This window comes from Diplotaxodon limnothrissa, linkage group LG4 (genome assembly GCF_057381915.1).
Source record: "Diplotaxodon limnothrissa isolate DT_005_m linkage group LG4, D_limnothrissa_male_GT1.1, whole genome shotgun sequence".
In the NCBI taxonomy this organism is placed as follows: domain Eukaryota; kingdom Metazoa; phylum Chordata; class Actinopteri; order Cichliformes; family Cichlidae; genus Diplotaxodon; species Diplotaxodon limnothrissa.
This window is the reverse complement of record NC_140599.1, coordinates 5,035,986-5,054,245: the sequence shown is the minus strand read 5'-3', so window position 1 is coordinate 5,054,245 and position 18,260 is coordinate 5,035,986. Positions and strand designations below refer to the sequence as shown.

The window sequence follows — 18,260 nt, the reverse complement described above, 5'->3', positions numbered from 1 at the left end:
ACTTAAAAACAAATTAAATGATGAGCTGAGAAATGAATGGTGGCACATCTTGGATGTGTAGCTCACGGATCTGCAGCAACTGTTTGATGCTATCATATCAATATTGACCCAAACCTCACAGGAATGTTTCCTGAACCATGTTTAATGCATGCCACAAAGACTTAAGGTAGTTCTGAAGGCAAAAAGGGTCTAACCTGGTATTAGCATGGTGTAACTAACAGTGAGCAGTCAGTGTAAAAAAGCTATAAACTGTGAATCTATAATTTACAACATATTGATGTTGTAAATGATATATGCTTTCGCAAACACCGTGCATTGAGTACAATTAAATGTATAATTAGGGTTGTATGATGTGGTAAAAAACAAACAAACAAACAAACAAAAACAAGAAGCTGAAAAAAAAAAACTTATCAAAGAGCACTGGATGACAAAGTGGTGCAGTGGCCTTACCTCACAGCAGTGGCGGCTCCTGAAAAAAATCTCAGGGGGGGCAATTTTTATGATATCGACTAAAATGACCCATTTAATGAGTACATCAAACAACACAATTTTAATTTAAATTTAAAATGAACAACCATATTCTGGCCATTTGTATAGATTTGTAAAAATGAACAACCATATTCTGGCCATTTGTATAGATTTGTAAAAATGAACATAAACAGATTTTTTTTTTTTTTTTTGAATGAATGAAAAATAACTATTGAAAACAACAACTGTAAACTGATTGGGGGGGTGGGCTAAAGAGAGAAAGAGAGAGGGATGGAGAAAGAGAGTAAATATGGTTAAGGGTTCTTATTTGTACAAGAACTTTGCTCGTCTGTCTTTCTGAGTGGCAAATTTCTCGATGACCCTGGTGTTGAAATCAGGAAGTTCTTGTGTGAGTTTTTTCTCTATGGACAGCATAGCCAGAGCGTTGAGCCGATCCTGAGCCATATTGTTTCTCAGGAAAGTTTTTATCCTCTTTAAAGTAGAGAAACACCTCTCCGATTCTGATGTTGTCATTGGTGTGGTGATGAGGATGTTAAGAAGACTTACAGTTTCGGTGAATGTGTCTTGAAGGTTGTTTTCCATCAGAACCTGATAGAGCGCCAGCGCACCACTACAACTCTGAAACTCCTCGTTGTCGTAGATCAGGGACAGTTCTGTTTTAAGTCTGGCTTTGTCCAATGAGGGATAGGCTTCCACTGTGGTTTGTAGTGCTGCATCTGGAAAATTTTTGCTGTGTTGTTGGAACAAGTCTCCTTGCAACAGAGTGGCGCTGACAAGGTGCTTGGTGAAAGAAAACCTCTCCTTGGCATGGCTCATAATGGTGTCGCACACCTATCCAATAATATATAATTGGTAAGAGTTAGATTCAGTGGTAAGACTTTGGCACATGTCTCATGTTAATCATTATTCTGAAAAAAAAAATCTGTCCATAACAAAACAAAACAGTCATGACCACTATATCAAATGACATCTGACAGCATCGTCATTAGATTTTATCTGATGATCCGATTTAAATCAGACCAAGCAGCTAGTGCTTACCTCCAGTGCCAAATGGTGTTGCCTGTCTTCCCCCAATGTTCTCCGTCTCTTTGTGGGTGGGTCTTGAACAGGTCCCCTGTACTCCTCATCCACAACCAGATTAGGAAGTGCCTCCCTGATCCAATACATAAGTTTCATTAATGGCTTCTGAAAACTGAATAGGGATATATTAACCAAACACAAACCAAACAAAGGTTGTGTTCTAATTACCGGGAATTACCGGATTTAATTAATAACCGGACCTGGTTTAATGGCTGGGGGAAAACCAGTGCAAGTAAATAAAGGCCCTGGCCATAATTTCAGGAAATAGCCTATGGTATAGGCTACATCAAATCATTACTGGGAATATACTTCATCAAATATACTTAATCAAATATTTTTCATAAAATTACTTCAAAGGCTGATATAAATCAAAATTATCTGAATTCCATTAAACATTTAAGTCACAGAACACAGAATATATGCAGAGAATTTGATAGAATCTATGCATAGATAATTAACATTTATTCTAGGTTACATATTTATGCTTTTATGCCTACCTGATAGCCTGCATGCGGCTGATGAATGTCTGGGTGATCCCTGCGATGGTGACAGAATCGATGTTTCTCTTCTGTAGGTGGTTATACAGCATGTCTACATGTGGCATTATCTTGTGAAACAAGGCCAGGAAAAAACAGAAAGCTTCGTTTTCCAGCATTCTCACGAAACCACCGGCATCTCTCTTTGTAGGGGCATCAAATCCTTCACTGTTACGGATGGTCTGAAAACACCTCACCAGATCGTCTTTATGTTCATACACTGTATTCACAGCACGACTGTTGAAGTTCCAACGGGTTGCCGATGCACTTGGAAGTCGGTGCGCCACCACCTCGTCAAGCACTGCAGTCCTCTTGCTCGATTTAGTAAAAAAAGAAGCGAATCCTGCTATGTCGGAAAAAAAGTGACTGATTTGAGGGATGTGGGAGGTTGCTTGTTGCATTACCAGGTTTAACTGATGGGCATAACAATGTACGTAGTGAGCGTTAGCATAAATGTCCTGTATCTTACGCTGCACTCCTCCAGTGGTACCCCTCATTACAGCGGCCCCATCGTAGGCCTGGGCGATCAACTTTCTCTCTTGTCCCTGGGGGAGGATGAAGCGCAGCCTCTCCGATAAGGCACTGGCTATTGCATCTGCACAAGCATTGGGTAGCTTGATGAATTCAAAAAAACGCTCTTGAATACGGTTTCGTTGGTCAATGTATCTTAGCACCATGACTAACTGACAGTGTGTAGAAATGTCAGTGGTTTCATCAGCTTGAATGGCTAAAAACTTCGCTGCCTTTACTTCTTCCACGATCCTTTCTCTCAGAACTGCCAACATGCAATCCAGGATCTCGTTCTGGACTGTTTTCGAGGTGCCTTTAAATACAGTAGCATTTTCAAGGTGTTGCCTCAAGTCGTGATCAATTGATGCCATCAAGTCGACTAAACCTCTAAAAATCCCTGGATTGTCTGAGGAATCACTTTCATCATGTCCCCGCATTGCTAGCTCAAAAGCACCACAAAACTTAATACAATCGATGATTTTAGATAAAATATGACGGTTTTTATCTACCTCTTCGTTGTGCCTTCTTAAAGCAATCCGATGTCCATCATCTAGCTGCGCCGCTATGCTAGTTTTCCCTAGCACAGCTAGCTTTACACTGTTGTCCATATGAACTCGTGAGCTTTCATGTTTCTTGATTCGTTCGGAGAGGTGCTTTAAGTCGGTTTGTCCAGATTGTGTCCACGTCAAATCACACTTGTCACTTTTGAACAGTATGCACGGGAAACAAAAAAGTGCATTAGCTGTTCCACAGCCTGTCAGCCACGACTTGCGCTGGAACCAACTCCGACAAAAAGTCCTGTTGTATGCTTTTGACTTCTCCTTCGTTGCCTGGGTTAGTTGAATTTCGGGCTTGTCAGGTCCCAACTCTTTAACTTGCAGTTTTTCTGCCATTGTCCTTCTGGCAAAAGGGTAGGTTAGAAGCGATCTAACCGAATTTGGGGGAGGCTGTGCCTCAACCGCTAACAATACCGCTGCCATCGTCTCTCTCTGACCTTATAGCTCACTTAGGCTACTGACTGAGGTAAAATTCTAGAACAGCAAATCTTCGCGCGTTTTCTGCAGGGGCGCAATTTTAAGCGCCCCCAAACCATTTAATTCAGCGACGCTGATAGGTCAAATATTTATTATTTTCCCCTGGCAACCATTTAATGATAGGCTATTTCGCTGCATATCAAGGGCGCTTTGACGAGCGCCCCAGAAGAAGAAAAACACCGTTTGTTGGTTGAACTTTAATGAGTCAGCTGGTGAAAATGTTAAAATACGCCTGGCTGTATATGGGCACACACATAGTAAAACTATCATTGATGAATTTTTTAAAAATATATATTTTTACTCCTCCACATTTGGGGGGGCGGAGCCCGAGCGCCCCCTATGGGCCAGCCGCCACTGCCTCACAGCAAGGAGGTCCTGTTTTGAATTCAGCCCAAAACCTTTCTGTGTGGCGTTTCTATGTTCTCCCTGTGACTGTAAGACTTGTGGTTGTCTGCCTCTCAGTTAGCCCTGCAATAGATCGGACACATCTTATGACAGGGATGCGCTTCAGTACAAGTAGACACTGTATTCCAAGTTTCTACTTGAATCCTGGTCTCCTGGATGTGAAAATACTATCAAATCACTAAGAGTTTGTATTAACCTTTTATAGAACTTCTTCAAACATGTCTGGATTTTAAAGCGACTTCTGTGAAATCAAATGATTAGCTTAGTGTAATCGCCATACTAGAGCTCTAAAAAAATAACAAAAAAGGCCATGCAGTGTGATAGTAGAGAGTTTGCTCATGAATAAAGCAAAAAATATTCATAGATGATAAGAATCTTAGCACTCTTCACAAGTTCATAAACCTGGCAGTCAGCTTATTTATTGCTCATGAATTGCGCAACTAAAGGGAATACTCTTAGAAAGTCTTTCCTGTGTTATCTGTTGCTCGAAAGTAAGACGCTGTCCGGTTGCCTCCACTAACGAAGATTATCTGACAAAGTAAGGTGAAGCAGGCAAACAAGCCAAACTTTACGTCTGTCTGTCTACTTCTGCCTTGTCTGTCTGCCTCCATTGGTTTCTATTGAGTCTATTTTTAGCCTCAGCAGACTGGTCACGTGGCAAGAGGAGGACGTCAATAATGTTGTTGTTGGTGGTGGGAGAAAGAGCGAGAGAGAGGGAGAGAGGCAGACGGTAAATATGGAGGAGGTGAAGCGGTAGGAGGTGAGACGCGTCCCGCTTGTTAAACTACGCGTTTTCGTGTGAATTAGAAGCGCAAAGGAGCTCCACGGAGGGACACACCGTGCCTCGGCAGAAACCAAAGCCGGGAGGAAGCGACCTCTGCTCTAATACACATTCCAAGAGGAGCCGCCGACATCCACGGTACCGTGGGGTTTTATCAGAGGGAGAAAGCGGGAGAGAGGGAGAGCGTGAGCGAGAGATTGAGGCGCGTGCGTGTGTGCGTGACCGTCCAAGAACATTATGCGTAGACATTTATTTGGTCTTATTTTGCTGCAGAGCTAAGATGTAACATTTTGTGCTTTTGCTATAACGTTGTCCTCACTTCTGCCGTACAGTTAACGCATAGGCTAACTTGGAAACTGTGTAGTTAGTGCTAAGGCTAGCTAAAATACACAAGCTCACACCTGACAGATACAACAGCTAACTAGCTACCAAACAGGTAACAGTTATTACAGCTTCATACAGGCACTAGCGGCGTGCCAGGAGTGACATGATAGCTTCCAGCTAACTAGTACAGAACAAACAGCTGACAACCACAAGTTAATAAACTAAGAGCTAGCAATGGGCACCAATTAACTACAAATATGGTGGTTTTACTTGCCAGGGGCTACCAATGAAGAACATAACAGCTGCTACTAGTAGCTGTTATGGGTACCACTACCACTGCTGGTATGAAGTCTTCACATGTATTCAGACACTAACTTATGTTGAGGCTGTCCAGTTTTTCCCCTGAATCTTATTGCATCTGCAGTGCCATTAAAGCATCATTGTCGAGTTGTATACTGACTAAAAATGTCTAATTTGTATGTGCATTTTTGCCATCTTGCTGCAGTTCAGGAGTTGTGTCATCTCATGATTAATGACTCCTTATTATGGAGCTCACTGAATTACTCTTTAGGTAATAGAAGGAGCATAAAAACAAGAGAGTGTAAGACAGTCAGTTTAAGAATAAGAGGGGTAAGTAAAGTTGGTAGAAAGATATTTGTGAAAATCACAAGCAAGCAAGCCTCAGCTCTTAACCTGTAAGTCTCTGCAGTGAGAATACAGCATTAACAAATAGTCATAACCTGCTTACATCTTATAAAACTTAATTATATTTTACATTTAACAACAACAACATGCTAACTAAAAGCATACAATGAAGTAATATCATAACAATATGGCTCTAAAGGGCTCTAAAGTAAATATAGAAGTAATTCAAGTAATTTACATTAAAATGTTAACCCTCACACATCTCTGTAAAGTGCTTTTCATATGGCACTATTTCTGTTATTTTGCTTACCTAATGCTAACCGCGTCTGAGATTTTAAGCAGAACCTTACAGGACTCATGGAGATTTCAATTAACCTGATAACTTGCAAGTTGCAAAGTTGCAAGTGAAGCGCCTCATAAGTCGAATCTGGAGTGTTCAGTCCTTCTCTCTTCCCTTTTTTGGATCAAGAGGCAGCTTTGTAATGTTTGGCAGCCCATGTAATCATTGATGTTATGGAAGTATCACATACTCAAGATTTATAATACTACACTGGATCCATACAAACAAAATATGGTTACATTACAGAAGTAATATTCAGTGCTGATCTTTAATGTCTGCTTTACCTTTTAGTCCCAGTAGTGCTAATGTAAAAATCGCAGACCAGGGTCTGGTTGCAGCAATATTACAAAACTTATTTGTGAATATGTTACATTTATGTTTGAAAAAATTACAACACTTTATAGCATAACATAATAAAATCACCCTAATGCTGATAAAATATCATAGTTCTGTCAGTAAAAAGCATCATATTTATGTTTTTCTGTAATGTGATGGGACATCTTGTTACATCGTCACCAGTCTCAAACAGAGCGCCACAAATACACACCCAACAAGCTAACCTGCAGCCACATTTTCTTCTCACCCCTGAGCTGGCTGTAGCAGATATGCTGCCCCCACTGTGAGCCTGGTTCTGTTGGAGGTCCCCTGCTGTCAGAGTTCTTCTTCCCCACAGTTGGTCATAGCACTGCATTATAGGCATGCCACAATACCTGAACGTTTGCAGTCTTTGCCAATACCAGCAGAATTACATGATTCTTGATACCTAATCTGAAAACAAAACAAAGCCAGTATCCCATCTACTTAAACTCTTTCATTAAAAAGTGATTTTAAATCACTTACATGATGCTGGCAGACCATTTATTTAAAATGTTAATGATATATTCTGTTGAGAAGACATAGATGGTTTCACATCTGTCTCAAACAAAATGGTAATGTATTTTTGAGGATAACATAATACTTTGGATGTTGGTAATATGAACTGAAACTCATTCACCTTGAATTGTTTGAACAGATCTGAATGCTGATCTTTCAGGTGCTTTGCTAAATTAGAAGCATTTCATTCCTTTGTCCAAAAAACACAGTGGGATTGTTTGCATACTGCCTCGTGTCAGTTAGCATGTCCTGGTCATCCACTTTCGACACAAAGTACTTTCATGCCTGACTGTTTCTTATCAATGAGGCAGGGCTACTCGCCATGTTTTTTTTGTTTTGCTTGTGGGTGTCCTTTGTTTTCGGTATGTAAAGTTAGACAGGTGCCCCAACTGGCTTTGGTACATACGCAGTGTTTAGATTCTATGGTTTCTATTAGAGCTGGGCGATATGAGATTTTTTCATATCACGATATGTTTTTTTCATTTCAGGCGATAACGATATCTATCACGATATAAGCCAAATAACTATATTTGTAAGATTTAAATGTGCCGTTGCTCACAAGTAAAATTTGAAATTATCAGCAGCTTGTTTTTAAATATTTATTTCCCATAATAAGTTCAACAGGGTAGATGTACTTAAGGAACATGAGACTTTTTCAGATAAATAAAGGCAAATATTACAAACTACACAAAAGGCAGCCGCTAAAGCGTTTAAGTTTCAAAATAGAACAAATGAAACAGACTAAATTGTCAATTCCACTTAGAAACAAAATATTAATTCTAAAAATAAATCTTAGTTTGTTTTACAGAAGAACAGACAAAACTGACTAACTTTTGTCAATATCAAATAAACTGAGAACTAAAAGGAAATTCTCAATCTCTCCTTGTTGTATAGCTGAGCTTTTCAAACAGTTGTAACAGTTACTTTAGTCTGACAAAAGCCGAATGACGAATTAGCGCTTCCAGTCAGAGACTGAGGCTACGTCCACACGTACACGGGTATTTTTGAAAACGGAGATTTTCCGTTTTCGTTTTAAAAAATAATCCGTCCACACATAAAGGCAGAAATGAAGGAAAACGCTGCTATGAACATGCCAAAGCAGCAGGTGGCGCTAGATTCCTAACCGTGCAGAAATGTTGGCCAATCAGAAGTCTAGAAGCCTCGGTGGGAAAAAGTAAACAAAGCTGGGGCATAGAAGCAGAACCGAGTCGTATGTGTGGAGGGACAGTAACGGTGTGTATATGTAAGCATTTAAACACTGCAGAGTAGAATTAACAGTATTGTAGAAATTCATTTCACCGAAACAATAACGTGGCGCGCAGTGTGACGCATGCACCAGTTTATTGTATTTCCAGACTTGCTTTCGGCACAATTTACAGTGCACGCTACTCTGTTTTTTGTCAGACTTGAAATAGCCGAAGTACCTTCAAACTACGGAACTTCTATGGCTCTTCCGTTCGACAATCTCTCCGGCATTGGAACCATCATTTGTTTTCTCATTTCCTCCATTATGCGCTGGCTCCATTACCCGCTGGCTGCTTCCCAAACAAACACACGTGCGGCTTGGCACTTGTGCTGTACGTAACAAGTCACGCGACGTGACGCTGCGGCTGTGATTGGTTCGGCTCTGCGCTACTTAATTTGGATCGGCTGACCTTTTTTTTTTTTTTTTTTTAAGAGGACAAGAGCGGCGAGGTCTATCGCGATAGCTTAATTTCTCTATCGAGTAAAAGTTATATCGCGATACATATCGTTATCTTTCTATCGCCCAGCTCTAGTTTCTATGGAGCTAAAACAAAAACTAGTACTTTTATATTAATGTGAAAGCCAAAATGACAATCAGTCATCGTGTATGGAATTCTCTGAACATCAAGGTTTTAGTTTCCTTTTTGCAAAATAAGACGACCACAGTCTGTCTTTATTATTAGATTTGTAATCCCGCCTCCTTGCATCTCTGCTGGAAAGTTAGTGATTTGCAGTTGGACTAGATGACAGTGTCTTTGTCTACTTTTATTTTGCCCTCTGGCAATATTAAACCTCAATCTATTTCAAACAAAGAACAATCTGAAGAAATTGATGTTGTATTGGACAGTAGCACTCATCACTAATGCTTGTGACCAGTATGACTAGGGACTCATCCGCAAATCATGCAGGTCGGTTATGGTGATAAAAATCCAAAAGCTTTGCCAAAACCACTTGAAAAGGGATTAAAGTTCAGTTGCACTGATCCTGCATGGTTCTGCTGAGTATTGGTCCTACTCCCAAGAGGGAGCACAAATTTGTGCGTCAGCATCAGCTGTTGTGAAAACACCTAGAGGCTGAGTTGTTTGGCCATAGATCATCCAGCAACTCAAAGCACAGGCTGAGGTAGAACACATTTCACGGGTAGGGATGCACGTCACAAGGACTGAATAGTAGCAGTACTGGTAATGCTTATCTGTATTAACTCTTATCAGTACTCTTATTCTTCCTTAGTTTAATGATTCAAATTCATATAATTGCTGTATTTATAACTGGACCCCACAATGTGCCCCTTATTCATTTACTTCATAAAAACTGCTACATGATCATAGCTTCCTCTTAATTGGTGTTTCCTGGAAGAAATAAAAAAAAAAAAAAAAGATAACAGGTTGATATAGGGCTTCTTTTTTTTTTTTTTTTTTTTTACATGTATTCAATGTGTGTGAGAGAGATCAACCAATGACTGCCTTTCTATTTTAAAAGCCATTGGTAAAGGAAAAACAACATTCACAGAGAGGCTAGTGTGTTAAGAGCAGTGAGTGAAGGAATAAGTTCATGTCACACAGATAACACGGCACATGTATGAAAGTCTTTGAAGTGGATGTATCATCTATAGACATAGTTTACTTCCAGGGATTTTTGTGAAAATTTTCCCTGTTAACCCATCATTTGGGTTAACGGGCCTTAGACGATGGACAGTTGCCACAGTGTGTTTGAGTGTGGACAGAAAAATCTCTTCCCTAAAGAATGAAAAAAGCTTTATTGGTTCTGTTAATGGTCATTGATCAAACCCGGGACACTCATGCTACCATAAGATGTTTTTTTTAAATTGTTACCATGCTACCTGTCTTTGGTTAGTACTATTTTGTTAGTTACTAGTTATTGGTGAGGTCATGTCTTTTATAGCTTGGGGTAAACTGCACACAGTGATGTTGCAATATTGACATCACTGTGTGCAGATTCATTATTACTGCTTATGGTGGCTTTGAATTTTAGACTTTTAACAGCAGTCTAAGGTCTAAGTCTAAACAATCTAAGGGTACTGAAGGGTACTGAATACCCAGCACTTCTATAGGTAATTTAGAATCATCAGTTAACCTATCCCCACTAACTGCATGTCTTTGGACTGTGGGAGGAAGCCGGAGTATCCAGAGAGAAACTACGCAAACACAGGGTCTGTGTGTGTATTCATGAGGTCATATCGGCCTGTCCTAGGTAAGACTGAACAGGTACTATGTGTAAGGTGAGGTTATTTCTGCCAGTCTTGTTTTTCTGTTGTTACCTAAAACAGCCTAGTAGTAGTAGTATAGGACAATGATTGGTTTGACAATAAACACTTAGCTTAAGGCCTGTCATTATGGATTTGCATTCTCCTGAGAATCCAAGGTAACTGGATGCCATACAGGTAATTATACATACTGCCTGTATTTAACTGCTCTGCTCTAAGAGTGTATTGAAACTCTTGACTGCTACTGTAGGTAATATGCATAATTACCCATTATATCTGATTTGTAGATGTTCACGAAGAGTTTATAACAACCCCAAGGGTAATACAAGGAACAAGCAAGAATTTTCTTTATCATCACAATATTTTAAAAACCTTAAACCTAATAAGTGGTTGTGCTATCCTTGGCAGCATTTGCGATAACTGGCAATGAGTCTTTCACATCACCATGGAGGGATTTGGGCCTGCATCTTTGCACATATATTTAATTCAGTCACATTGGAGGGTTTTTGAGGAAGAAGGGCATGTTCGTGCCAAAGCATCTCAGTGTGATTTAGGTCTGGACTTTGACTGGGCTGCATCCATACTGGAAGTGAATGTCAGTGATGTCATGACCAGAGACTGTAGAAAGTGAAGGATGTTTAGCGACTTCAGGTGACTGCTGGTGACATGAAGTGAGCAGGATGCAACATAAACTTTCCTCAACTTCCAGCAGAGCAACTGAAGCGACTACCACTGAGAGTATAGCTGATTGACATGTGACCTGGTAGTAAAAACATTAGAGAGTTACCAAGGCAACCGGAGGCTTTAATGTCCACAGGTGACAGGCAGTCAGCTTCAAAACAATGTGTGAATCAGTTGCAGTGTGGGAACAGCCTTGAACTGCGCTTTGTTTGACAGCTCTGATAAACTCAGCATAGCATCACATGAACTAGTTCCTCCCCTGCCGCAGGTTCTGGTTAGAGCGACCCTCCACCTCACAGCACATTTTCATTGCAGACTGCTGGATGACAGTCTGAAAACTGTGACTTGATGATCCTGCAAGCAGGGAAATGTGACACTGGATGGGGCGGTGCTGGCTAGTTAGCGGGGACTGAACTTTCAAACTAGTAAGGCAATTGTCTCAGACTGAGAAGAGTCTATGTGTAAGTCATTGAATATATATTAAAATGTGTTTAGTAAATATTAGCAGAGCTTTTCTTCATTCGGTGATGTAAGTCTGTAATGTAATGGTATTAAAGTCTCAGTAGCTCTGGCTCAGTTACTCAGATCAGAACAAAACAGAATAGTGATTTGGCTTAAATGATATTGATTATCTGCCTTCATGTTTGGTTAGAATTTGTTACACTTTGTGAATTCTACCATCATGTTAGCAGATATTTCTTTATTTCTTCCGTCCTTCCTCCAAAGTCAAGAGGTCAGATCTTGGAGGTAAAGGCCAGCCTTTTAGTTATGTAAGAGCGATAATCATCTGCCATTCATTTTGACCTCCAGTGATCATAATAATTGGATTCTTGCTCTGTTATGTTACTCTGTCTCATTGCCTTCCAACTTTGATGCTTCTTGCTTTCTATTTCTAGAGCTTTCAGCCACTTCAGAGCCTTCTTTAGTGACAGGTTGTTGTGATGATTACGTCTCTCTGTAAGGGCCCTGCAGTGAACCCAGCAGTATGTCAACACTGTAACAAATTCAATTCAGTTTTATTTATACAGCGGCAAATCACGACAACAGTCACCTCAAGGTGCTTTATATTGTAAGGTAGATCCTACAATAATACATACAGAGAAAAACCCAACAATCATATGACCCCCTATGAGCAAGCACTTTGGTGACAGTGGGAAAGAAAAACCCCCTTTTAAAAAGGCCCGGCAGAACCAGGCTCAGGGAGGGGCGGGGCCATCTGCCGCAACTGGTTGGGGAGAGAGAAGGAAGACAGGATAGAAGACATGCTGTGGAAGAGAGCCAGAGATTAATAACAAGTATGATTCAATATCATTCAAATAGGTCACAAAATAGCCCTCAGGGTTTGTTGTTTTTGTTCTGCTGGACAGTGTAACACTGAGTGAAGCAGAGGAATATAGAGAATTATCTTGATAACACTCGAAGGAGGAATGACTAATGGTTGTATAAATGTGTGATTATGGTGTTTGTCCCTGTCGTGTTCAGGTTAGGACTAGTTATTATGTTAAGAGATAGAAAAGCTGTAAAGCATCAGTTTTGTAACAGTCAGGATGTTTGCGCATTATTAACTCCCTGAGGATTAAAAGCTAGTCGCTGAAGCTTTAACAGTTATTTTAAATATGTGCTGATACAGTAAGGTCACTTTGGTAAAGACAGCTACACCATGTGTGTGTTGGCGCGTTGGAGTTGCTGTCTCCTTTCTCCTTGAATGTGCTGGACTCAAGGCGGGGGGGGCGGGCAGTGGGACCGGTGTTAAATGCTGTCATGGTCCAGCAGCTTGCTGTGTGTGACAGAGAACAGGTGAGAGCAAGCAGGACAAAGGGACTCCAAAGAAATCCTGCAGGAGATCGCCTCTGACATTAGCTCCACATCCTGCTCCCCCTGTCTCCCTTGCTCAGGCTTGCTGTTTGTTTAGGGAAGAGGCGTTCAGGTGAACCGTTACCACGGCACCCAGCTCCGTGGTTGCCAGGCAGCACTTCCTGCTCCTTTCCAGGTTGGGAGGGGCCAGGTATTTTAGGAAATGATAGTGTGAAGAGGAGGAGGAGATGGCAGAGTGAGAAACAGAGTAATTTATGTTTCTTGGTTTTCTGGCAACATTTGGACACTGAAGCAGCAGCTTCTGCTCTTCTGTTTTCACGTATTTCCTCTTTCTTTCTCCCGACCTCCCCATGCGTGTGTGTGTGTGTGTGTGTGTGTGTGTGTGTGTGTGTGTGTGTGTGTGTGTGTGTGTGTGTGTGTGTGCATGTTATTAGGCTAATGGAGTAGTTGGCCAGCAGGTTAGTCTGTCATGGCTAGTTAGCTCTTTAGCCTGAGTGCAGACACACACACATACACACTCACTGAGGCACGCAGACATGCTGACACCCACAGCGTTTCATCCCATTATATAGGCCCTGACACTGACATCCTGTGACTTCTTTCAGGAATTAGCGAAGTTGGAGGAGAGCTGCAAAGGCAGCTTTCCTCCAGTCGGACAGCAGCCAGTAACACAGTCAGTCCCAAGCTAATTATAGGCTGAAATGTTTCACTTGTTGTGTTTGATTTCTGATATTATTGAACTGTTGTGTGTTACACAAGCTTTGCAATAATTCTTGTTTTGCATGTCAGGACATCCCGTTCCTCCATAAAAGTCCACGTTCATTCCCCACCAGTTTAAGTTGAATAAATCCACTGTTGTTCCAGGCTGTGACTAATCGTATTAAATCATTTTGACCCTCTGACTAATTATTTTCACACTTGCGGCACTAATTGTTTGGACTTAATGCGAGAGCTAATTATACAGAGTTACAGTTTTCTGAAAGCAATCTAAAAGGAAAACAAAAAACGACACAGAACAAAGTTAACATAATAGGTGAGAACCGGGCCCCGCAGAGTGCGAGCCGTCGCTTTTCTTTTTTCATTCCTGGCCTGTTTTCTCTCCACTGCCTGACACTTTTTTTTTGCAGTGTGCACGGTCGTTATTAGTAAGTAACACCAGCCTACCTCTGTGTAAATAGGCAGCTCATTATTATCATTTGCATTGTTGTGCTTTCAGTTGTGATTAAAGAAGTGCACCTGTGTTGCAGCACAGCAGTAGTTTGGTGTTGCGTAGCGGTTGTTGTGAGCTGTGAGTGTTTTTAACGTGTCCAACAGGACAACGTGTTTCAGAGCTGGAAAAGCGCAGCTGCTCCTGCTAATTTCAACAATAGCTCTGTTCATTTCTGCCTCAGCGAGGTCCCATGTGCACCAGCAAACCCAGGACCTGGCTCATTAATGCTGTTAATTACTCCTCTGTTTTTCCTCTTTTAACATGTTTACATATCTGCCGGGAAATGATCCGGCCACAGCTCCATTATCGTAAATGCACTCATTTTGTTTCAAAATCAGTGAATGCGACAAACTAGTGTTTGCTATCAGTAATGTCGGTTACATTTGTGTCGTATTGTTGTCAGTAAGAGCAACAGTGACTTTATTTGGAGCTCATATGGTTGTTCTTCAGCAGCTTCTCTGGGAAACATTTGTTCCTCTAGCTGATCTCCACTGTGTTGTAGTGCTAGGTCAATATGTTCAGTTCCTTTTTAACACTTAATAACTGCTTAAAAAGTCTGAACTAAAAATCACAAACATACAGGTCGTATTTCTTAAATGTGCTGAAGCTATTCAGTCGGTGGGATTGTTAAGGTGGTAGAGGAAAATGACAGCTGAATGATTTATTTCCTCATGATTTATGCCTCAGTTTTGTGCTCAGCTCTGCTGTTTTCTTCAGTGGTTTTTCATTTTTCAGCTTCCAGAGCTGCTCCTTTAATGGCCACTTGAGGCTGGCTCCAAAAGCGAGTCAGTCCCCGTAGACTTCCATCATAAAGTAGCCAACTTTACAGCATTAAAAACATATTTTTAGAGTGGTTTTGGCTTCTGTGCTTAATTTCCCTTTTCACACAAATCTGGTATATTTTTAGAAGTCAGCAGTAGTTAGTGGTGTGGCTGCTTTGACTGACAGGTGTGCAACGCAGGCAGCAGTAGGTGGTGTCTGCTTGGCCTCTCCTTTCTTTGTTATTAATCTGGACCTCTTTACTTTGGGTGTGCTGTTTGAGGATTTTAATGTATTTCTAATGGATTACACGACTAAAGTATGGATTGCTGTGTGGTAAAGGTTCACAGAGGGCGGAGACTGCGCGAGCTACCCCAGTCTGAGAACTGGGGTACACCCTGGATAGTTCATCAGCCTATCAGGACTAACACAGAGAGGCAGAAACTATGACCAGTTTAGCATCAGCTTTTAATCTAACAGGCATGTCTTTGGGCTGTGGGAGGAACCTGGAAAGAACCCATGCAGACACAGGGAGAGTGTGAAAAGTGCTGGCAAACAGCCTCAAAGCGCTGTATAAGAACCAGTCCATTTACTATTTACCATTTACCAGTTCAGTTAATTCAGTTTTATTTATATGGCGCCAAATCACAACAACAATAATACAAGAAAACAGAGAAAACCCCAACAATCAAATGACCCCCTGTGATCAAACACTGTGGTGACTGTGGGGAAGAAAAACTCCCTTTTAACAGGAAGAATCCTCCAGTAGAACCAGGCTCAGGGAGCGGAGGTCATCTGCTGCCACAGGTTGGGGGTGAGGGTAGGAAGACAGGATGAAGACATGCTGTGGAAGCGAGGCAGACATGAATAGTAACTAGTGATTAAATGCGTGGTTTCAAGTCTAATCTTAAAAGTAGAGAAGGTATCTGTCTCCTGACTCCAAATAAAAAGAGCTTTTAAAAACCTTCTTGTTGTGAGCTGACACTGAAAACTAATGCTCTGCTGGGCCACCAGTTATTCCAGTTTAATGTGTATTCCCAGCCAGTCTCCAGTTCCAAGTACTAACCAGGCCTGACCCCGTCTGACATCACATGAGCTCAGATGCAGCCTGGTTGTGCTCGAGTTTTCTTCTTGTTAAAAGGGAGTTTTTCCTTCTTGCTTGTTGTTGGGTCTTTACACTATAAAGCGCCTTGAGGCGACTGTTGCTGTGACTTGGTGCTATATAAATGAATTAAATTGAATTTGTGGGCATACAGTACGTAGGCACGCACCTGTAGGCTTGTTTTTATCTGCGTCTGTAAGCAGTCCAGTGTACTTTCAACCAGTCAAAGCCATTATATTGTACATACAGGTTAGTTGACTACATGTGTTAAAAAGGTTTATTTTGAGCCGATTCAGCTGCATCTACAGGCGAGTAAATGTTGGATGTATGTGACATTATGACAGCGATGAAGAATCCACCCACGCTGAGATGTCCCCCTCCATCAGTTAAAAGCATTAATCGACTGCTATCAGTGTTTGGGCTGAGAGCCAGCAGTCCTCACACAACTGCCGCCACGCTGCTCTATGTCGGTGTGTGTGTGATGTGTCCAAGAACAAATGAGTGTGTGTGGTTTGAGTGACACAAAAAGAATGGAGGAGGTGAGGGGACTTTAAATCACATTACAGCTAAGTAGCCAAGGACTCAGCTGCAACACTTAGACACACACACACCTATTACACACTTTATTGGGAACTATTTAGGGTGTCAGTATATTTTCCATAAACCCTTTTTCAGTACAAAACCAGTAGGTGGAGCCAGAGGATCAAGCAGCATCAGCGAGCCTTGGGTTTTCTCTGTGTTTAAAATAATAAAACAAAACAAATGTGCTCATTATTCTAGATCAGAACAGTCTGACATATAGCCAGTGTGAATGTCATCATATCAGACTGTACTTCATGATTCTTTGTGATGTTATTGTCGTATATCATAATGAAACAGCTTTTCTGTCAGTGTAGAGAAACGTAACTGAACATTTAATCCCTGCAATGTTTGATTGATTGATTGATTGGTAATTTATTTCAACATGTGAACAATATACAAGTACATTTAGAAAAGAAATGAGAGAAAAAAAATATACTATACAAATTACATACAAAAAAACATTCTGATTAATGTTTTAATATAAGACAAACAAAGTGTGATTTCAACTGCACGTCTCAGTTTCTTGACATGATAAATGTGTGAAAAGACAGAAAATGTATAAAGTTTTGTTAATTCACAGATTATTTTTTTTTACATTTAAAAAAAATGTGGACCCACTATAATAAAAGCAGAAATTTCTGTAGTAGATAGTGGAAAAAGTCTTGTGTCATTTGATTATTTTTCTGTGGCTTTGGTGTAGTATGAATGTGTGGACTCTTTATCAGCAGGAAAACCTATAAAACTTGTGACAGTTCAGCTATGCACTGGTTCATATTGTCCAAAGCCTTCCAGCGGTCCAGATTGGAGTCTTTGCCGGGCCAATTGTGGCCCCCAGGCCTTATATTTGGCAAAAGTGCATAGAGGTGACGGGAGCATCTGTCACAAAAACAGAAGATTTTATTACTACATGTATTGCTAGCGTTTGTAAGAATAAGACATAGTCTATATAAGTAGCTAAAGCTTATAAACAGTAGTAAGTGAATGCTGCATCCTGAAGGCATTGCTGCTAGAAAGAGACAGAGAGGACAAGGAATGGCAGCTTTCAGTAAAACATAAAATGAAAGCTTGTGGAAAAGTGTACCAGCAGCTTGTGTGCATAAAGATTTTATTTGAACTACTTCTGTATTCATTTGTGCTATTGATGAATGGCTTTTATTGGTGTAAAGATTGACATTTCATTTTAATATTTCAGTTAATCCACAGATAATACAACATGTACAGTTGGGCCCTGGAATGTGAAACCCTATCAAAAACACCTAATAATAATAATAATAATAATAAATTTTATTTATGAGCGCCTTTCAAGTCACCCAAGGATCTGGAGGTATTTGTTGGTTAGCAGTTCAGACCTGTGTTACCTCCCTTTACTCGTTGTCATTGAAGCTGTTTTCAGATGAGGGCAGATTAGGACATAAAGTACATCAACCTGTAGCCATATTAAACTTCAGGCACAGCTGTATTATATGGCTTTGGCAATTTTGGGGATGCGAGGTATCGGTACTAAGAGAGGTCAGACTTTCTCACCATCAAAACATGACAGGACTGGATCAGTAACTAAGGTTATCTTAGTGACTAAGATAAACCTGAACTTTACAGCAGATGATGGAATCCTGTTTTCTGATGTT

At 40.7% G+C, this 18,260-nt stretch overlaps 2 protein-coding genes across 3 annotated transcripts in view; one reads left to right on the top strand and one right to left on the bottom strand.

Moving 5' to 3' along the window:
* Nucleotides 1-792: 792 nt before the first annotated feature.
* On the bottom strand, nt 793-2,986 carry LOC146633088 (zinc finger MYM-type protein 1-like). The gene is made up of 3 exons (XM_085352906.1): nt 2,067-2,986; nt 1,528-1,642; nt 793-1,320 (listed from the first exon to the last, which is right to left on the bottom strand). The coding sequence occupies exons 1-3, from the start codon at nt 2,984-2,986 to the stop codon at nt 793-795; spliced, it is 1,563 nt and encodes a 520-aa protein (XP_085209032.1).
* A 1,764-nt stretch (nt 2,987-4,750) lies between these two features.
* hdac5 (histone deacetylase 5) overlaps nt 4,751-18,260 on the top strand; it is a 71,475-nt gene continuing 57,965 nt past the window's right edge. The window contains exons 1-2 of one of the 2 annotated variants that reach the window (XM_085351309.1): nt 4,751-4,784; nt 4,862-4,973. The gene's annotated coding sequence lies outside the window, so the exon portion shown is untranslated. Of the gene's footprint in view, nt 4,974-18,260 lie in introns of both variants that reach the window. The other variant, XM_085351307.1, reaches the window with a different exon arrangement.

Excerpts from the sequence above, each read along its gene's own strand:
- LOC146633088 (XM_085352906.1), bottom strand. The coding sequence starts at position 2,986 with ATGGCATCAATTGATCACGACTTGAGGCAACACCTTGAAAATGCTACT. Across the intron at positions 1,643-2,066 it reads AGCCGCATGCAGGCTATCAG|GGAGGCACTTCCTAATCTGG; the intron begins GTAGGCATAAAA and ends GTATTGGATCAG. Across the intron at positions 1,321-1,527 it reads AACACCATTTGGCACTGGAG|GTGTGCGACACCATTATGAG; the intron begins GTAAGCACTAGC and ends ATTATTGGATAG.